We start from the raw sequence: 20,029 nt of genomic DNA on the forward strand, positions 1-20,029 counted from the left end.
TTGCTCATTTGACTTGGTGAGGAGAGAGTGTTCACTCTTCAAGGCCTTGTGAGCCTTGTCTAGATCATCTAGATCTTTAACAAGTTTCTCATGATCAACACCAAATTTGGCCATTTCCTTTTTAAGCACTTTTATCTTAGCCCTAGCAAGATCTCTTTCCTTGGTGAGTTTGGCAATTTCATCTTGGGGATCCTCAAGTGTTTCAAGTTTCTCTTCAAGAGAGGCTATGGTTTCTTGTTCTTCCCCAATAGCATTTTTTTAAGTTGCAATTTCAAGAGAATCCTCTCTCTCGATTTGACTTTTTTATCAAGGATATCTTATAGTTGTGTGCTAGACGAGACATGAGAGCTCCAACATGCTTTTTTGTAAACTTTCAAGTTAAATATGAACTCATCGAACTCAAGCATTTCTTGTTTAACTTTTAAGCTAGCATGATCAACCCCTAGAGTATTTGGCATGTTAGGCATAGAGGGGTTAGGGGATGATACCTCGGAAGATTTACCCATGAAGCAATTTTCTTCCTTGATGTGAATATCCTCATTGAGAGATTCAATTGGTGATGAATAGGCACTAGAGATGGAAGCAAGAGCAACCAACCCATTGGTAGTTTCTTCTTCTTCATCATCATCATCCCCAGAAGAATATTCTTCTTGAGTTGAGAGCACAATAGATGTATCCATGGAAGATCTTGTCATAAAGCAATGTGCATTCTTGATGCGAGGGTTCTCATTGGGGGATTCAAAGAGGGATTAAGATTGAGTGGAGGTAGTAGCAATAGTGGCCACTTCATTTGAGGTTTCTTCTTCATCACTATCATTATCATTATCCTCAGAAGAATACTCCTCTTGAGTTAATAGCACAATCCTTTGTTCTTCTTATTCTTGATGAATGGTCTCTTGTTGGGAACCTTTTAATCTTTGTTCTTATCCTTCGGAATGAGCCTCCCACCACGAGTTTCTCTATTCTCACATGGGCATTCGGCGATGAAGTAGAACTTATCACCACAATTGAAGCAAGATCTTGATCTTGGGCACGAGCTCTTGAACCCGCTTGCTTTGTTCCTCTTGATGTATTCTTCTTTTGCCTTGGATGGATCAACCGAAAAAGTTCTTGCATCAAATGCCATATGGTCTTGGATGGATCAACCCAAAAGGTTCTTGCATGAAATGCCATATGATCATGGTAATGGCATTCCAAGTCTTCCGAATAGGACATGCTCCAAGAGGTTCTATCTAGTTCTTGATTTTTTGATATATATTCTTCTAAATGTTTGGTCAACCTTTATTTGGTTTGACTTTTCAAAAAGAAAACCTTAAGCTTTGGATGGTGGTACTAATATCTACACAAACAAATTAATGTTAGTATATATAACGCTTAATATATTACTTTTCAAACCTGAACAAACTTCAAAAGGTGTTGAATTAGGACACAATAAATAGTGCTTGCATATTGGGCAGGAGGGAGGAGAAAGAATAATCACAGGCCATCTGTTTCACATCACTGAAATTTTCTAGAAATCACAACAATACAAGAATATGGTACTCGTCACTGCAGTGATGTTTTCACAAATGATTAATGCAGTTAACTTAGATCACTCGATTCTATTGCTATACAACACAATAAACTCAACACTGTTGAAAAAAATGTGTCAAAACACTAATCAGGGCCTCGAGAGGCAAGCTACAGGCAAAACATCTGGCTAGCTATCTAAAACTACACCGGAGAGAACTCTGCAAGAATGGGTTGACCAGGAACGCGGGGATAACAAAACGTCAGCCCCGCATCATGTAGTGCATCTGACATACCTATCTACAAATAGCATGACTATGCTGCAAATTTACAGTCAATTACAATGGTTGGTATTTATCATGATACTGTCAACTGTATTTAGAGTGGATCCATAGACCCACTCTTCAGCCTCTCCATTCGTGCTTGCAGCCCAGATAATGCTCTCTCGTCCATGGGTGGAATATTACTTTGTGTTTGTGGTTCACCATCCAGTCGTGTCCCCCCATGTAGCATATTACCGTTCATACTTGCCAATGGCCTTGTATGAGCTCCATCAAAATTACCTCCTACAGCTGCAGCTTGCATGCTTTTCATTCTTTCCCTGAGAGCATCCAGTGTCCCTGCTGGTGAAGAAATAAATAGTTCCAATAATAAAAAACAAATATCAATAATTTTGATACCATACAATCAAAAATCCAGATGCCAAAAGATAGCGTAAGAAGTAGACCTGAGGATTGGAATCTATCGGTCTGTTGTTCAGTAGATTGTACCCTAATATCAGAGTCTCCTTGGACTCTGAAGGGGTCATCTTCATTACAATCGGTTTTGCTATTTATCGATTTTGTGTGGACAGGAGAAGGTGCGAATTTTGGAGAAGGTATAGATGCTATTGGAGGTGGCGTTGATAATGGAAGACTAGAGGGTGTTCTTCCAGCTGCGGCATTCTTCTCCACCTGGATGCACCACAAACACATTTCTTATATCTCAGTCAAAAGTACCAAAAGACTCAAACCCGTCCAAGGAGGAGATTACAAACCTGAGCAAGCCCATCTCTGATGTACGTTCTAAATGCTTCACTTGCATTCTGAAGCTGAGCAAATATATCAACCTAAGGAAAACATTTTCTTGAATCAGAAAATAAACCAGAGCAGACAGCTTAAAATGGCAAAGATTAAAAAAAAAATCGAAATTCCAAGTTTCAGATTTACTTTTCTAATGATGCAAGCAGTACTAGTGTAAAATCAACATCAAATATATTTCCAAATGAGTGGGTGGTAGATATGCAACCCATTTCATTTGAATTCAGCTTAACCAGCAAGGCTAACTGCGGACAGTGATACTACTTGATAATATATACCTTTGGGTACAGCTGGGTTATCCTGTAGAGCTCATAAAGACCAATAGTGCAAGTTTGCTTATCACCAATTTTCTTGAATACTGCAGCAAGCTCTTGCTGATCATACCCAAAACAAAGGCCAACAATGTATCAAATAAGTGTGTGAAGTTTAATACAATCAAACTACAAGCATGACGTGACAAAAGAAACAAGTGGTGCAACCTTCAATTGTGCATCAGTTGAATGAACTGATGGATTTGCATTGTTCGATGCGGCGTCACCCCAGTGAGTTTGGCCCATAGGTCCAGATGGCGTCAACATCCTTGCTGCTGCAAGGGTCTAGGATGACCCAATAGTATTTGCTTAGACAAAAAGGAGGCACATAGAACCTTCCATGGAACGCTCAAAGGACATGATATTCAAATCCTACCTGAAGATTAAGATCAATGTATGCCAGAATGATTGGCTGAGGTTCAGCATCTATAGGGACCATTGAAAGATGACCTTTTATTGCTGTACCTCGAAGCTTTACAAGTTCATGCAGCACAGTTTTGACCATTCTTAGTGGTTTGTCATCAGCTCCAGCCCTACACCATATGCAATGCATCTCATGTGACTGAAATACAAAAGGAAATGATTGAAGAGATAAAAAAATCAAATCTAATGGGTCAGCACAGACCTCCTCCGTATCTCTTCCATCCCAAGTTCTTGTAAATAAATATGAACACTCTGAAGAATGCGATCAAGGTCAACTTCGTATATCGTACTTTGAAGAACCTGAAAAGATGACACATGCCATCAAAATTGACACCCCGCACATATTCACAACAGTCCATACACAAATAGCAGCATACCTTTGTCAATTTAATTAAACATTTGACAACTAAATCTGAGAACTTCTGATTTTTTACAGCAAGGGACTCTGATGGAGTTGGGCATGGCCATCTTGAAGGGTCTAAAGGCCTCAGTAAGTTGATTAGTACAACAAATGAGGATGTTCTCTCAGCATTATCCTGCTCAAAGTAGAACCGTTAACACAGCAGACAGCAAGCTTAAGAGAATATGTAAAGAAATACACATACCAGGATTTTAAGCATCAAGACATTAAGAGCCTTGAGTAGTTGACTACCATCATCCATAAGAGGAACTCTTTCATCTAAAAGCCAGAGTAGTAGCTCTGTGATAAGATTGTCTAAGGTACCCTCCTTCACAGCATGAGCAAGTCGTTTGATCTGGAAAGTCTGCAGAATAGCAACTAACTCAGTAAACAACATTAAACAAATATATAAAAAGGAAAGAAAAACGAGCATAGACTTATTAACAGACCTGCATGAGAGTATTTAAAACGTATTTGCAAGACCTTGAAGAAGCACCAGATAGGCTGAAATTAAAGGTTTTTGGAACCTGAAAGATATGTCATCATCGAAGTTAGCAGAGTTACCGAAAGCTAAGCTGAAGAAAACAATGAAGGCTTACCATAACAGACAAGCATGAAACTAATCTGTCAGCTTCTTTGATGAGATCGTCAAGCACAGAGCTTTCGGGGTCAACTGCCTGAGTTAGCTCATGGCATATGACTTTCATTCCTTCAACAGACTGCATGAACAAAAACATAATATCAATGCTTACAATTCAATAATGGATGTAGAAATGCGGTAAAGCAAATAGGTTGTTACAGGTAGATATCAAATACAGTAATAGAAAAAGGAAAGAACAAAGAGCACATCAACGACGGAAAAAGAGGTGGCCGAACTATGTGAGTAACAGCACAAACCTGCTCAGGCAAACCTAATGCAACAATATCAAGAGCTTCCCGCCAGTCTGCAGGACCAGCTGCTGCTGTTGCCATCTGCCTAGGTACCATATGGGCATCGGCATAACCAAAGTTTTCCCTATTCATAGACAAGCATACACAGGTGGGGTTGTGTTATGGAATACAAAAGGAATTACAGACCCATTAAATAAAATAGCTGGAGCACCTTGAGGTCATCGATCCTGCTATTGAACGGGAAACTAACTCCCCACTTTGTTCTGCTACATCAGACCTATATCCAAAGAATAATAATAAGTAAAAAAGATGATGCCATAAACAGTACACATCTGGGTAGTGAACCAAGAAGTGAACTGTTATGTTTTTTGTTCAAAATTGCCCGTCTTGCATTTTCACTCCTAAAAGTTGAGTAAAGGAAGCAATATACAACAAGGGAACTAACCCATTCTCTCTAACTGAACGTCTCAAAGCTGCTCGAGCATCACCAGGCCTTCCTTCTCTCCTCTTGTCCATTTCCCGAGCCTGACAATATACCATCATAAAACCTTTGCTTTATCAGGTAAATGAACGGTTTTACACTACAAATGTTACAAATTTCTTGTGGACTGATAGATGATGACGACCTTCCATTTAAATCTATCATCGAGCATACTTCTTTGAGCATCTGAAAGTTTTCCAACAAATCGCCAAACATCGTCCCCTGCATGGCCAAAAGAGTAGACTAAGAACATCTTGGGAATCAATTTCATTACTTGTCACCAAGCCGCAATTATAGCTCATACCCTTAAGTTCAAGTATGAAAGCAAGGATGTTTGATGAAAAAAGGAATACAATTCTCAAGAGTAATGGTCCAGGTAGTAAAAAGGCTTCCAACACAGGACCAGGTAGTACCAAATAAAAACAGGTCTAATATAAAATGAAGAATCAAGTGCTGGAGATATTTAGGGAAAAGCCATACCAAGGTTCTTGTAAGCAGTGGCAAGCGTATTAAGAGCAGCTTTCCTGATTTCTCCATCACGCTCTGCTGTTAATGCAGCAACAGAGGGCAAATTTTTCAACAAACCACCAACCTGCAAGAGCAGAAATAAGCATGACCATAAGCAAGAAATCTACCAGCTACTACAGAACGGTGGATGTGAGGGATATACATACCTCAGTCCCGTTATTATCCATGAAATATCCAATAATGTCAACACACTCTATCCTAGTTCGGTTATTCTTGGAGCGCAGTCCCTCCAAAATATAGGGAAGTAGTTTTGGAAGAGAGTAGATATTCATCATTTGCTTTATCAGCTCTCCCATTTTCTCCCTGACTTTCTCAATGTTGTGACCAGACTGCAATAGGAGAGTTATTTAGGTTCGAAAAGGAAGTCCCATACTGCAATATAAGTACTATGTGTGTTCCACCAAAAAATCTAGGAAAACAATATTTCAGGACGGTGTTTGAAAGAATTCTCATCCAATTATATTCCGCAGCGTTAAATTTCCAATGGTACCTACCTTCTCTATAAGGCAAGGCAAGAAGATTGCAGCTTCTGCTTCCGTTAACATGTAAGATTGATCTTTCAGACCATCAAATAGCTCCGGTAGAAAGTCAAGAACCTACAAGTCAAAATAAACAAAATACTCAGAACTAATTTTGCTATGCCTAGAAAGAAGAACTTAAGTTTCCGTAGTTAGCATACCTTCAACAAACAAGTTGTGTTAGATTCACAGAAACGCAAGACAAACCATCTTAGTAAGATATCAAGAAGCTCAACCACTTCTTTCCCACTTGAAGGAAGTGCCTGCAAAATTGGACAGTGTCGCAACAAAAGGATCATATGAGCTAAGGTTACACAATCAAACAGGAGAGATAGAGTTTCAATATTGTTATCTATTTCTAACCTTTTGTAACAACTCAATACCATCAATTTGCCTCTTAAAGTCTGAGTTCCATAGCCGCAAACTAACATCTTCTCGGAAATGCTTAAATAAATCAACCTGCAGATGATTTTTTTGAAGAAACCAGATGATGATAACAAATAGCACATCACGCGAAGCAACCAATTAACTACGCAATGCCAGTTGAAAAAGTAAAATAGAAGGAAACGTCAGATTGGCATGTCGAATGAACAAAATATATCGAAACGGTATATTCTTCTACAGTGCATTGCAGCAAGCGATATTTGCTGGAAGAAGAAAAATATCAGGCAGATGAGCACATTTCAGGAACGTACGAATATACACCTACATGTTGGTGAAGTGCTCATGACAGAAGAGCAGTGAGAGCAGAATCTAAGATAAAATCCAAACCAACTCAATAATATGTAATAGAACTTGTTTTGTGCCATTTGAATATGTAATAGAACTCCACACAGCAGTGTGCGCACCAGCTTTGGACACAACGACATCTGCTGCTTACTAACCTGCTATACCAATTGACCAATTATGAGTTCTGACATGACACAACTGCATAGCATATGCTACTGTTTAAATTAATTAAGTTAGCTAATGTGGATGCAGATTTGTGACTGAAATCAAATCAGTGTCGCTGCAAAGTAAAGGTAACAAAGAGGGTATTCCATGCCATATAACAGTGATAAATGTGTGTCCTAGGTATCATGTTTCGCTTCTGTTAAATGATCATTTCATGTTACATCTAACATATAACAGCATGATTTAGGGCGTGAGACCACAACCCAGTACAGAAATATAAATATAGGTACAGATCAGTTCTGTTTCTGCAACACAGACCTTCAGTTCATCAATCTGCTCACGCCGCGGTTCTTCAAACTTGAACTTACGTACCAAAACACGTCTCTCCCGATCTTCCTGCAAAATGAAACATAGATATGAATATAAGAGTCCAATGCATAACTTTGCAAGTTGCAGGAAGGGAATTGATGATGGTCTACCTTGTTTGAGTCCTTAATGTTAAATAATGCCTGAGATTGTAAGGAGTCTTGGGAAGAAATCATAGTAACCGAGGCCCTTGCTGGAACTCCTCTCTGACAAAAAAAAAGATAACTATCAGAAAAAGGCATTTTCCACAATAACACAGACAGCAAAAGCCACACGCACTTGAGATGCAGCTTTGCCAACATTAGACCCACGATCATTCGGGCCATGCTTGGCGTTCTTCAAACCACCTTTTGATGGCAAACTTATGCTTGTTGTCACCATCTTCACAGAATCAGATAATCCTGTTTGTGATGCAATAATACCAAATTAGTACAGAAGACCAAGTGTTGAGAATAAGCCCAAAATGTGAATTAAGATTAGGCAAGACACCTTCGTGTACATTGGACAGTTTCAAACGCTCTGCTACAATGGCCATAGTAGGGGATGGTAAATCCCTCAAATTCTTTGCCACCTATGCCATACAGCGAATTCAGCCACTGGAAAAGGGTTTCAGAAAAATGAACTAGTGAAAAAAAGAACGTAACAAACAAAACCATACCACTGCTTGGCCGCAGATCTTGAGAATTTCATTCATAAATGTCTCAGCAGCTTTGCGGACTTCAGATGATTTATCCTATTCAACAGAAGTATATAAACACATTAGATTTCATGTGAACTGTGTGTGGATATATGAAAGACGAATACCAATGAAATAGCTCAACTATCTAACTAATACCATCAAAGAGGATGCAGACGGCTTCAATAAAGGCAAAGACTCAGCAGGATCACTCAATTTTGAAACATGCTTAGACAACCAATCAAAAAGATCCTTGCGGCCTTCTGAACCACATTTCTGATCACCCAAAGCTACCGTAATATAAGGAACCATCTTATCAAGTTGAGCAGCAGCAACCCAGGAATCTAGAGCAGTCAATGTGCACTCTCGCATGTGCTTCTTATTGTCACCAATACACTTCAGCACGTCTGCCAAAATACCCTAGATCGCAACATAAAGTTGCAGTCATTATAGGTGCAAAACAGTACTAAGAAACATATAAAAACAGATGTAGAATTGGTTGCAAACCTTGCTTGATTTTTCAACGGAAGGGCCCATAGCAGATGCAAGACCACCAATCGTCGACAAGGTCGCCATTACTAGATTTTTGTTACTGTCATTAAGACGGCCTCTTAGAGCTGTGAACAGGTCCGCTGCAGGTACAAGACCAAAACGATAAGGGTTTATGAATTGAATGAACATCAACGAATATAGCCAGTTGTTCGAGATAGACAACGAAAAAGAACCTGTGCCGGTCGGCTGAATGCGCTTATGGGCCTCCTCCACAATTTTGTTGACTGCTTCAATGGACTCCAGCCTTACCTGTCATTCCACATTTCACATAAGTACAACATCAATATGACATGCAAGCAAACTTACAGAATTAGCCCAAGCGGTTAAGGAGAAACCAAGTTCCATAGTACCTTCCAGTCTGGGCTTCCCAAATTTTTCAGTAAAGTAGGTGTTATCTTAGAACTTATGTCTTCCCTCGGCAGCCCATCTGATGAGGCACCAGATGAAGACGATGCAGTATCCAAAGCTCTAACTGTTCTTTTTGGAGGAGCAGCAGCACCCTGTTAATTCAACATAATTCATGCCATTAACACTCCAAACAAAAAATACATTTTCTATACAATGACCAAGACAGCATACCTCAAATGGATTCTTTTCATATTCAGCATCGAGAGCACTGAGAAGTGCCGGTTTGACATCACTCAAGAAGCCTTTGATGTCTGGAGGAAACAATTACTTAAACAACAACAAAATAGGCATTCATCAAGCCATACATAAATTAAGAAACTAGTAACAACCTGGTCCTACAAACTTATGCAGCACACCAATCAGTTTAATAGTTGCATTTCTAGTTGCAGCAGCGCTTGACTGCAGACCGGTGTCTTTGCAGAAATCAATTATATCCTGGAAAAAAAGAAGAGTATGAAAATAGTGTGGTGTCTTTATAACTGTAAATAATACTTAGAAAGTAAAGTGCACCTTTAGTTTCAAATTGGAAATCCCAAAGTCTTCGACGGCAGATACCATCCAAAGAATACCCTCACTGAGAACCTTCGGGTTCTTGTGCTCTTTCATTATTTTATATAGCTACAAAATAAAAAATGATGGAAATAGTTATGATGGTTACCAAACATCATCCGGTCAGTGGAAAGTGTTCAGTACTTTTTGTTGCAATGTTTGAGATCATACCACACAGAAATTCTTTGTATATTAAAACTGATTTGTTAGTTGTAAATGCATCAAGTTGAAACCGTTCAGCGGTTCATGTGTTAAGATTCACGGGTGTTCAGATTCATGCGTGATAACCTTGCCACCAAATTGGGGCTTGTGCAGAAATTGTAAATATGCATAAAAGGACTGAAGTGATGGCTTGATTGCAATGTTATACCATACCCTATCAAACACAAATCCTGGCCCAACTGCCTCACAAAACGCGGTGAGACACTTCATTGCAGGTGCTCGAGTTTTTATATCAGCAACCTTTTCACTTATGCCTGAAATTTTTTGAATGTAATAATAATTGGAACAATCAGCATTATATCAAGCATAATCAACAGTTGATATGGAGAAGGTACACTGTATGATCAATGCAGGGAATGTTCATGTAATCTAAAATGGTGTAGAAACTGAAGTAGAAGGAGCTCATACCAAGAAGGCATAGAACAACACATCGCTTTAGAAACTTCTTTACAGTAGAGGCAATGTAGGTGATGACCTCTATAACTTGTTGCTGAACCTGTTTTGTTTGAAATATACATGACATAACTTCCCTACGGAAATATTTTATCTCAACACAAAATTATTACTTCCTCTCTTCACAAATAGAACGACATTTTAGCAAAATGATTCAGTTTGCTAAATCGTCATATATTAGTGAACGGAGGGAGTTATACATACCTGCACGTTTTTTTCACTCCATCCAGGTACAGCACATAATAAACGAACAAGGAGTTCAGCAGATTTGTCGAGTTCTGTGAGATTTTCCACATCCTGCTTTAGGATGCCAATAGCTGACAAATAGTACAGCATTAGTATTTAAATATGCCATCAAAACATAAGATATAAGAGAAATGAATCAAAGCTTATTCTGCCAATCCAAATAAGATTTAAAAAAAACAGGCAACACAGGATCTTCGCTAACCTTCAAGGCGCTCTTTCCAGACAGTGCTCTTTAGCTGGGAAATTGTCTCCGTTTTCACGATAGAATTTAATCTCTCCTCTATTTCTTCCAAACTCATCTCAGCAGGCTGCAAAAAATCAAACAAATAAGTATGTGAGCTTGCACCTACCTTCATCAGTGAATTCTTTACAGTTATTACTTTGTAAATATAACATCTCATCACTGCTACTGCAAATCAGTTGGGTTTAACGGAAAAACCTTCAGTCCAATATTTATGGTTAGTATCCTTATGGTAAATACAAAAGCTGAAGTTAAATAGTCTGAACACTGAATATTTTTTACCAATTTTCCATAGAACTGAGTGATAATTGATAAAGATTGTATGTGATTTAGACTAGCAGCTAATAGCTGTTACAGATTTAGTGCATAACAATAAAATCAGAACAAATTTGCTTCTAAGGACGCGGATATTATTATGACAAGCAAGTCACCTCAACATCTTCAACCTCAGCAGCAGCAGAGGCCTTTGATTGTTGTCCACCATCTGTCTTTTTTGTACCGGTTGATTTTGCAGGTCCGGATTTCTTAGTCGCAGCCTAACAACAACACAAACATGGTGGCCAAACATAAAGAGTAGAAACTCAACCATAGTATGGGTATACGCATCCATGAGCAAGAAAATAATACTAACCACTGCATGGACAGTCTTCTTTCCACTAAGCATGCTTGCAGCAGATCTCCTCATTGATGAGCTATCTGTAACCTAGACAAATACGTAATAATCATATTTGATTTGCCAACTGAATAACTATATATCAAGCCACAATGATGTAAGTATTTTAAGCAGTGGTAATGGAAATCTGTTATTATGATAAATGTAATCCATAAGCTTAGCAGGCTACTGCATAACAGTGGTGGCTTCTCAAGGCACTTCTAATTTCCTATTTCGAATAAAACAACTCAAAAGAATCATTATGCTAGCCATGACAGCAAAACCTTACAGCAATATGTACAGTTATTCTAACAAACAGTGTTCTAAAAGGCAGCAGCCCCACCTAGCCAATTTATCCTGCCTAGGCCACCTGATTAGCGCATAGCACATTGGTGAAGACCGGTAACAAACACAATTCAGTTTAGCATGCAAAGAGGCAGGCCCGTTATTCGAGGAGAAGCTACAGACTACAGGTGGTAATGTGTCGTGGTGTTAAAAATATAATCAGAAGATATAAAAGGTACCTCGCGAGCAGATGTGGCGGCTCCTGAAGTTGAGGCAGGTGCTGAAACGGCATGGTTGGTGTTTGTTAGGTTCATGATACTGTTCTTCTAGAAATTAATAATAAAAAGAGATGTATGGTTCTCATGTAGAAAGATGGAAAGCAGCACAAGGAATAGCAACTCAAACCTGTACCTGAACTTAAAACAGTATCAGTGGCAGAACCAATCATATCTGACAGTTTCTTTTTCCTCACATCGTCTAATTTCTCCAGGGACCGTTCCAAAGGTTTCATACCAACCATCTACCAGATAGCAAAAGTGCCCAAAAAATTTAGAATTTAACATTTAAGGATATAGAGATGCAAGAGAAAGGCACAGTCAAAAGAAACAGACCTTAGCTATGGCAGTCAAAACAGAAAATGAAGAATCCCGAACTTCAGGGGTGCTATCATTCAAGCACTAACAGTAAAAAATAAAAATCAGTGAAGACGCAAAACATAAATACAGGTAAACAACAAGAAAAAATCCCAACCGGTGACCAAAAACTGGCTGTTTACCTCCATGCAGATAGGAACATATTCCTTGTGCAACTTTAGGACAGTTGCCTTATTGCTTGTTTCAATGCAAAATGCAACCCAGTTCAACGTTAACGATCGAACAAGAGGGACCTTGTTTTTTACAGCCACCCGAATATCTGCAATAACACAACAAACGAATTTCATAAAGATTACCAACTTTGCTTCTTCTTAAGATATGTATTCCTATTAAGAAGTGAAAGCTGACAAGCTATTAACAAAATATGTATCCATTATTTGAAGTGAAAGCTGACAAGCTGAACATATTCCTTGTCAGCTTTCACTTCTTAAGATATGTATCCATTATTTGAAAAAAGTGGGCGAGCACTTAAAGACTGGTCAGCTGAAGTCCAAGAAAACATGAGACACATTTCCAGCCAGACTATTAGTATGTTAAAAAGAATCTGACAGAACCCAGCACCGAGGATGCAGCTATTAACAAAATACTAACCATCAATCACATCAAGAAGAGTGATACAGCCAGCCTTATGAATTGCTTCAAGCGTCTGAGTCAGTGCTTCTGTCATAGTTGCTTTTTTCTCTTTCAATTTTTCCTGTTTAACAGAACAAGGACATATCAGGTCAAACATGTTGCTTCACTTGATCAGCATTTCAAGAAAGTGCAGCATAAAAATTTGATCAGTCAAGAAGAACAACAAATGTACTAATACTCAATTGCCATGAGCCCCTGTAAGAGGTTACATTATACAACATGATTAATTTAAAGTATCTTAATTGGAACATAAGAGGAAGTCACAATCACAAATGAATGCAATCAAATGAAAGGAGGATCTCAAGTATTAACTATTTTATTACACAGTATAAATACCATATGTATTATTCTTGGCACTACCGCACTAAATTGTAGTCTCGGCATAATATAAATCAGTATATCACCATACCATCCAATTATCCAGAACACAGATTCCTCACCACGTGTGCGCGCACTGTTACTATTATGATGCACTACATCTAAGCGAAAATTAATCTATAGCAATGGTCATAGTGCCCTGGTCCTAGAAACCTGGGCAACAACCAGGCAATAGATCATACATTGTAAATTTATTTACGATCATGAAAGAGGATAAGTTCTATCTAACATATAGAGAAAACGTACTTAGAATGGTGGATTCAGCAAAACTGCAGCACCCTCACCCCCCCTGTTGGATTTACCATCCAACAGCCCCACCTTTGTGCTGTGATTATGTGTTGTCTGTCACAATACCAACCCCCCCCCCCCCACCAGCACACACACACAGCACACACACCCACACAAGATGATCTGTGACAGTAACACCAGCAACCAGTGTTCAGGATTAGCCCTACCTCTTTCCCCCACTTTCCATGTTAAACTGAATTAGATTTAATCGCATCTTGAGACTTCCTTTTTCATTTCAGCTCGAAGGAGTTATTTTTTCACCCAGTCAGATGCCCGGACCCTTACAGCATAGTCACAATTGGACAACACCTCAATCTTACAGGCAGGCAGGGTTCAAATTACCCCAATCAAGGCAACAAACAGTAGTGCATAACTGATACTAGTCAGCCTTTAATAAGTGGATAACATAAGAACATGCAAATTTGGCAGCACTAATCTGTCATGTGACTAAAGTGAAGAGCAAAATATCACATTTACAAAAACACAGAACACTCCTTGGTGTAAAGAAGATCAGGCATCTTAAGCTATAAGCTAGCAGATATCACAAACAAGAAACAACAAGTGATTTATGATCATTCAGAAAAAAAAAATGATATTTCAACTTACAAGTAAAACAGGAAGCAGATTCCGTGAATTTCCAGAAAAATGAGTTCTTAAACCTTTAGCTAAATTCCCTATTGCTTGAGTAGCTTCCACTGCAACAGCCAAATTAACATCTGTAACAAGCTGCAACAGGAAAAAAGACAGGGGAGCAAGTGAATCACAAATTACAAACATTATTAGAAGCAACATCTTTATGATAGCACTCAGGATCCTGAACAGTTCTCTGATAACACTAGCAACATTAGATTGGCAAGGAACAGAAGTAAAAGAAAATAATTCAAATGCTTCTATCACAAAATGGGCACTGTTCAAAAACTAGGCCGATTCAGCGATTACTAGGACGATTAATCACTACTAGGGGCCTGACCGTGTCGATTACCATTAATCTCTTGTGTTAATCCTTTAGCCCGATTAATCGTACCGAAAGTCCGATTACTAGGTATGTTCCCGATTAACTACTGCACTTGGTCAAAAAAGTTAAAACTTTTCAATGCATATAGCTAGTACAGGCGCTACCCCTCCCCAATAAAATAGGTTTTGCAAAGCTCCCGCTTGATTGCAGCCTCCAACAGCTCGAATTCCGCTGTCGCCAACTAGTTCCTTGCCCGCCCAGACCAGTTACTCTCAGTTGCCTAGATACATGAGCTTGACCACCTTGAGTAGCTCGTGCAGGAGCTCAAGGGCGCCTTCAATAGGTTAGGTGGTTGAGGTGTAAGAGGGGTCGTACCCTAGCAAGGTAGGTGGTGGGAGAAGATAAAATTCAGAGGTGAGAGGATAAGAAGTGGAAGGAAGAAACGCGGCTTCGACTAATGGATCCTGATTAGCTCGTGACCTTGAAGATTAGGTCATAGAGGAGAAGCATACATGTTTTTCTGGGATTTTAGGCTCTAGAGAAGTAGGGCCAGACATATAGAGGCTCATATACTATTATTTTTCTTATATAAACTATTTTTTACGTGCTAATTTGTGTAGGTTACACCGATTAATAGTCGACCGATTAAATCAGTTAATCGTCCGAATTCCGATTAATCGCTACTCCCAAGCCGACCGAGCAGTTAATGATTACCGATTTCCTTACCATTAAATGCTACTTCCTCCGTTCCAAATTAAGTTTCACAGATTTGTCTAGATTCACATGTATCTAGACACGTGTTAGTGTGTAGATACATGCAAATCTAGACAAATCTGCGACATTTAATTTGAAACGGAGGGAGTACCACAGACCACAGTAACTCAAGAACCTTCCGAAACAACATAACTCGACCCCCTAAAGAATATAGTGTGCCAACAGTTCCACATTAAGTATTGCAACCCTACAGAACATAATACAAACTCCAAGAGATTTCCAACATAACACTATAAAAAAAATTATGCATGTAGTCTCAGTTAAGTATTCACCTACACATTACTTGAAGTACAAAATACAAACTCGATATAAGTCAGGACAAACACTAAAAGGGTTTTTTTTTATAAATATAAGAAAACAGGAAAACATAAGATGAGTCAGGAAACAACCTTAAAATAAACCACATACTGTGCCAATAAGTAAAATCAGTGTGAACAAGGGCAAATTTCGATGTATGATGAGATAGTTCAAGCCAGTATTAACCTTTTTAAGAGTTCGTGAAACTTCATTAAAATCACCAGGAGCAATTTTCTTTGTTGAAGCAAGCTTAGTGAGCTCTGCCACAGCGTCCCTTCTTTCAGACCATTTAGTTGCTTTCTGGTATGACACAGGACACAATGACATCAAAAGGTTATATAACCGTAATAACCGTTTACGATGACAGTGTGTATGCAAGACAGATCACATACCACGCCATCCCAAAATCCAGATTTTTCAAGTGGAGTTAAAATATCCACAGGGTCAACAAGATCATATTCATCGATCTCCATAGGGGCTAGAAGAACAATTGCATCAGTACTCTCACAGTAAATATAAAAGGTTAACATATTTGTCAACAATAGAAATGAAGATAACAATAACAATGCCCCGGAAAACAACAGACCATCTGGCACTGCGTCGTCACAGGTACTGGCGCCTGTTGTCTCTGGTACAGCTTCCTCCTCAAGCTCCTTTTCTTGTTCGGATCTAGTAAACAATATTAAAATCATATACACTTTCAATATATGATTGGCCATGCTGCATTATAAAAATATGGTACTCACAAATATATGAGTATGGCAGAAGGAAAAAAATATCACTGCAAGCCCTTTAAGGCATAATTTCTTGGGACCAGAAACTGTAGGGGGGGGGGGGGAGTCCTGTACAGTTTTTGCGTTAACAAAATTAACAAGTCCTTTAAGGCATAATTTCTTGGGACCAGAAACCTCTAGAGCACTTTGAAGAAGCCTTTAAAGAAATTGTACATGTGGCAAATAATATTTCCCTGTTGAACTATCCTACAGTAACCTACTTCAAATCAGTATAGTTCTGCAGCAGCAAATTTCAGAATGGCCCTTTTACTACCCTAAAGAATTGCATTTGCCAGATAATCACCCCAACTAGAAGAGGGTTACCCAAACCATTGCAACACTTGTGAGGAGTAAAATGGACATTTTCCTTCTAAATATGAAGTTTGTTCATCTCTACTCACTATTAATGCATGATAAAAAGAGATACCCAGTACATTGTGATAAACAAAACATAGATCAAAGTTGTATCAGATGCTGGGAACTGCAGTAGACTTTTATCATATTATTATGAATGTCTGCCATTTTATCATAGTTTCATGCAGAGTCACAACACAGCATTACAGCCTGGACCTAGAATTTAGATGTTTATTTTCCAAAGTTATTCAGAAATTGTGTAGCTAAAATGTATCAAGCAGACATGTTCTTCAAAAATGTTGACCTTATCTTGCGAGTTGGCCTAGCAATCCCCGAAACGTTTGATAGTTCTGCTTCCAATTCTTTTTTCTGCAAACAGGAAAAGTGATTATACTGTTGGCTTGTAATATAAATTATCAATAAAAACATTGCACTGGTACAAATAATCCCACCATTGTATCTCTCATTTTCTCGAACAAAATTGACTTAACAGGCTCCTTGCCAATCCATCGACAAAGTTCAAGCGTCAAACCCTTGGAAGAAGCCCGAACGTTCTGATCTGGATGATCGAATAGCTCAGGAAGCATCTTTAGAATCTTTTTGGGTGGTACAACCTTAGCTCCGAATTCACTGGTAGGAAAAAAGTAGTTAACAGAGTTCAAAAAAATGTGTTCTAACAAGAAACCAAATTACCAGCTAGGAACTTACCTAAGTGCTTGAAACATAACATCAATAGCAGGTACAACAGCTTTTGCCACTTTATTCTTTACAGCTTTCTCCATAGATTCCTGGTGGCAGTTTGAAAAAGTTAGCATGCTATCAATTATAACTACAAAAGGGAACATATGTGGTACAAAGTACAATGAGATCACAAAAATTGATTGGTTGAGTAAGCGACAGAAAAAGAATACGGTATTAGATAAAGGCTGGTCATCAATGCCTTGTGGCAAGATATGATGCAATCACCAGAATTAATCCTTTTATTATAAATGCTAAGATAAATCAACAAGCTCATGAAAATACTTGAGCGCTCAAGCAAGATACTTGCAATTGCAAATAAATGATGGGATACCAAATGAAGGTTCTCCTATTAACAACTGGAATCTAATTCATGCTATGTATATATGCTAAATAGGTGTACCAAGAGGTACTCCCTCATGTGTCGAAAGATAGGACAGAGTGAGATCTGTGCAGCCGACCGATGCTTTGAAACTTTGATCATTTAGTTTATGTGGTATGTAAATATACTACAGAATATTTATGTGATAGGACTTGTCTTCATATACTTTCATAATATATGAACTTACTTTTACTAGTATGTTTCGATATTAGCCTTTGCACCTAAGACTGAAACGACTTATACTAGAGAGTAAATTGAATCACAGATGCTATTATTGACATGCAAGTGCACAAGCATGTGTATCCCATCTCCATCCCGATGCTAATCGTCATATCAGTATACTTTTAGACCACGGCCACCATCATCACAATGCATGCTAGAACGGGAAAAAATATCTGCTTTCACAGTACTTGTGAAGGTTAGGCAGGGATTGCTTACAAATAGTGATTAATAAAAAAGTAAGTACTATATGTGTGGGAAGTTGAACAAAGGTTTGAGTTGTCTTCACCATCAGTCACACCTACATACAGGTGCTCCCAAGTAATGCAAGCTCAGGAAGCACCCTCCTGGGATGCTGGTAATAATAATTAAGTAACTAACATAAAAAAAATCCGTATTAGAACAGCTAAACTACTTGCAGAATTTTAGAGTCTACCACGCCAGAGTACAACACTGAAAGGTGGAGGAGGGGAACTGGTGTTTCGCGTCTCGGGCATTGATCCATGGTTTTATGCACTGAAGTAGTAAACAATTTGTGACCCACCATTAGCTAAGTGGTAACTAAAATCTGCTTCAGTATCCAACACTCAATCCTATGTCATAGGCCTAACAGTTTGGACGTTACAACAGCATTGGTACATGGGCATTACGTAAGTTCTGCAGCTGCGTGTAGCTGTAGAATTACAAAATGTGAGGCACGAGTTGTCGCAGACAAAGTGGCTGCCTGAGAGCAGACCATAACTAACTGCTCAATGCATCCGAATAATCATAATTCGTAGCTTAAAAAGTCACTAGGTGCAGTTTTTGCACTTACAAGGAAGACCTCTGACGCCTCGAGCTCCACCCAAAGGAGGAATGCAGCCTGAGCCTTCTCGACAGTCTTGGGCCGACCAGTGAGGCACTTGGCACAAATGGCGTCGCACACCTCTTTGGCATACCTGCGGACGGGCCAATTCCAAAAGGCATTGGTCAAGTAACCAGAAGCACGTCAGGTAAGAAATGAAGTACTAGCATGAGGTAGATAGGCACCTGGATACATCAGCATCAGCGGCTCGCTGGAACGCTAGCAGGGCGTCCAGCGCCTTCTCCTGCACGGGCGCGTTGGAATCCGAAACCGCCTTCTTAAACAGCGGAGCTAACCAACAAAACAGCGGCGTTCATCAGATCTAACGCGCAGAGAAATCCGAAATGGAAAGGCGCTGGCGAATGAATGGAGCGTGTGGCTCGGATCCGAGCGGAGCGCTGAATGAATGAATGAATGGGGGTGGGGGGTGGATCGGGGTCTCACCAAACTCGCGGAGGCGCGCGTCCTTGGGGTCGGTGATGGAGTCGCAGAGCGCGGCGAGGTCGATGTTGGCGTCGTTGCGCACCTTCCAGTTCTTGTGCTGCAGCCGCTCGTCCCACGGCAGCTTCTTCGCCTCCTTGAGGAGCTTCTCGTCCTCGGTCGACATGGCCGGCCGCCGCCGCCGCCGCCGCCGCTAGAGGGACGAGGGGGCCGCCAATGCAATCGCCGTCGGCGGATCGGTGCGGCGGGCTAGGGTTTCAAATTGTGGCGGTGGCGTTCGTGGGGGAGTTCGGATCCGAATGGGGGGAGAGAGAGGAGATGGGAGGGGGGAATAAAAAGGTAAAATCGATTATTTCGAAAGTGGAAAATGCGAAGTGAAATAGAGGGAGAGCTGGGTCAGGAGTGGAGCGTCATTTTGTTCGTGCGTCCGTCCGTTCGGGTTCGTCTTCGTCGGTAGGTTTCGGGTCGGGGTCTGCGCGCACGAGAAGGTGCGCTCGTACTGTCGCTTCCCGGTGGGCCATGTCCTGTGTTCCTTCCACGCGCCGGTGGCGATGATGATTCGGTACTGGAGCGCCCGTTTGCTTGCGGGGCGAGGGAGACGGAGCGTGGGACGGTG

At 39.9% G+C, this 20,029-nt stretch overlaps 1 protein-coding gene across 2 annotated transcripts; it reads right to left on the reverse strand.

Annotated features, from left to right (window-relative positions):
• Positions 1–1,488: 1,488 nt before the first annotated feature.
• LOC124666097 (protein MOR1) lies at positions 1,489–19,643 on the reverse strand. Of its 2 annotated transcripts, none has more exons than XM_047203448.1 (53): positions 19,417–19,643; positions 19,158–19,263; positions 18,943–19,066; positions 17,498–17,577; positions 17,242–17,419; positions 17,094–17,158; positions 16,249–16,331; positions 16,055–16,140; positions 15,849–15,962; positions 14,243–14,362; positions 12,929–13,031; positions 12,460–12,596; positions 12,296–12,361; positions 12,096–12,204; positions 11,924–11,964; positions 11,379–11,450; positions 11,179–11,283; positions 10,709–10,814; positions 10,465–10,577; positions 10,216–10,303; positions 9,961–10,061; positions 9,547–9,654; positions 9,366–9,471; positions 9,208–9,287; positions 8,979–9,128; positions 8,802–8,877; positions 8,584–8,708; positions 8,236–8,496; positions 8,059–8,133; positions 7,890–7,971; positions 7,680–7,801; positions 7,514–7,606; positions 7,353–7,430; positions 6,504–6,599; positions 6,302–6,403; positions 6,117–6,218; positions 5,769–5,951; positions 5,575–5,686; positions 5,240–5,316; positions 5,059–5,138; positions 4,825–4,890; positions 4,620–4,737; positions 4,322–4,441; positions 4,172–4,249; positions 3,928–4,086; positions 3,700–3,858; positions 3,525–3,622; positions 3,276–3,432; positions 3,068–3,184; positions 2,867–2,962; positions 2,546–2,617; positions 2,237–2,462; positions 1,489–2,132 (listed from the first exon to the last, which is right to left on the reverse strand). In XM_047203448.1, exons 1-53 carry the CDS (start codon positions 19,577–19,579, stop codon positions 1,888–1,890), a joined length of 5,979 nt encoding a protein of 1,992 aa, XP_047059404.1. In that variant the 5' UTR covers positions 19,580–19,643; the 3' UTR covers positions 1,489–1,887. The 2 variants fall into 2 exon arrangements, with proteins under 2 accessions (XP_047059404.1, XP_047059405.1); XM_047203449.1 differs by having other exon boundaries at positions 1,489–2,129; positions 19,417–19,642.
• Between the last annotated feature and the right edge of the window lie 386 nt (positions 19,644–20,029).

The sequence above is a fragment of the Lolium rigidum genome, chromosome 6 (genome assembly GCF_022539505.1).
Source record: "Lolium rigidum isolate FL_2022 chromosome 6, APGP_CSIRO_Lrig_0.1, whole genome shotgun sequence".
NCBI lineage: Eukaryota > Viridiplantae > Streptophyta > Magnoliopsida > Poales > Poaceae > Lolium > Lolium rigidum.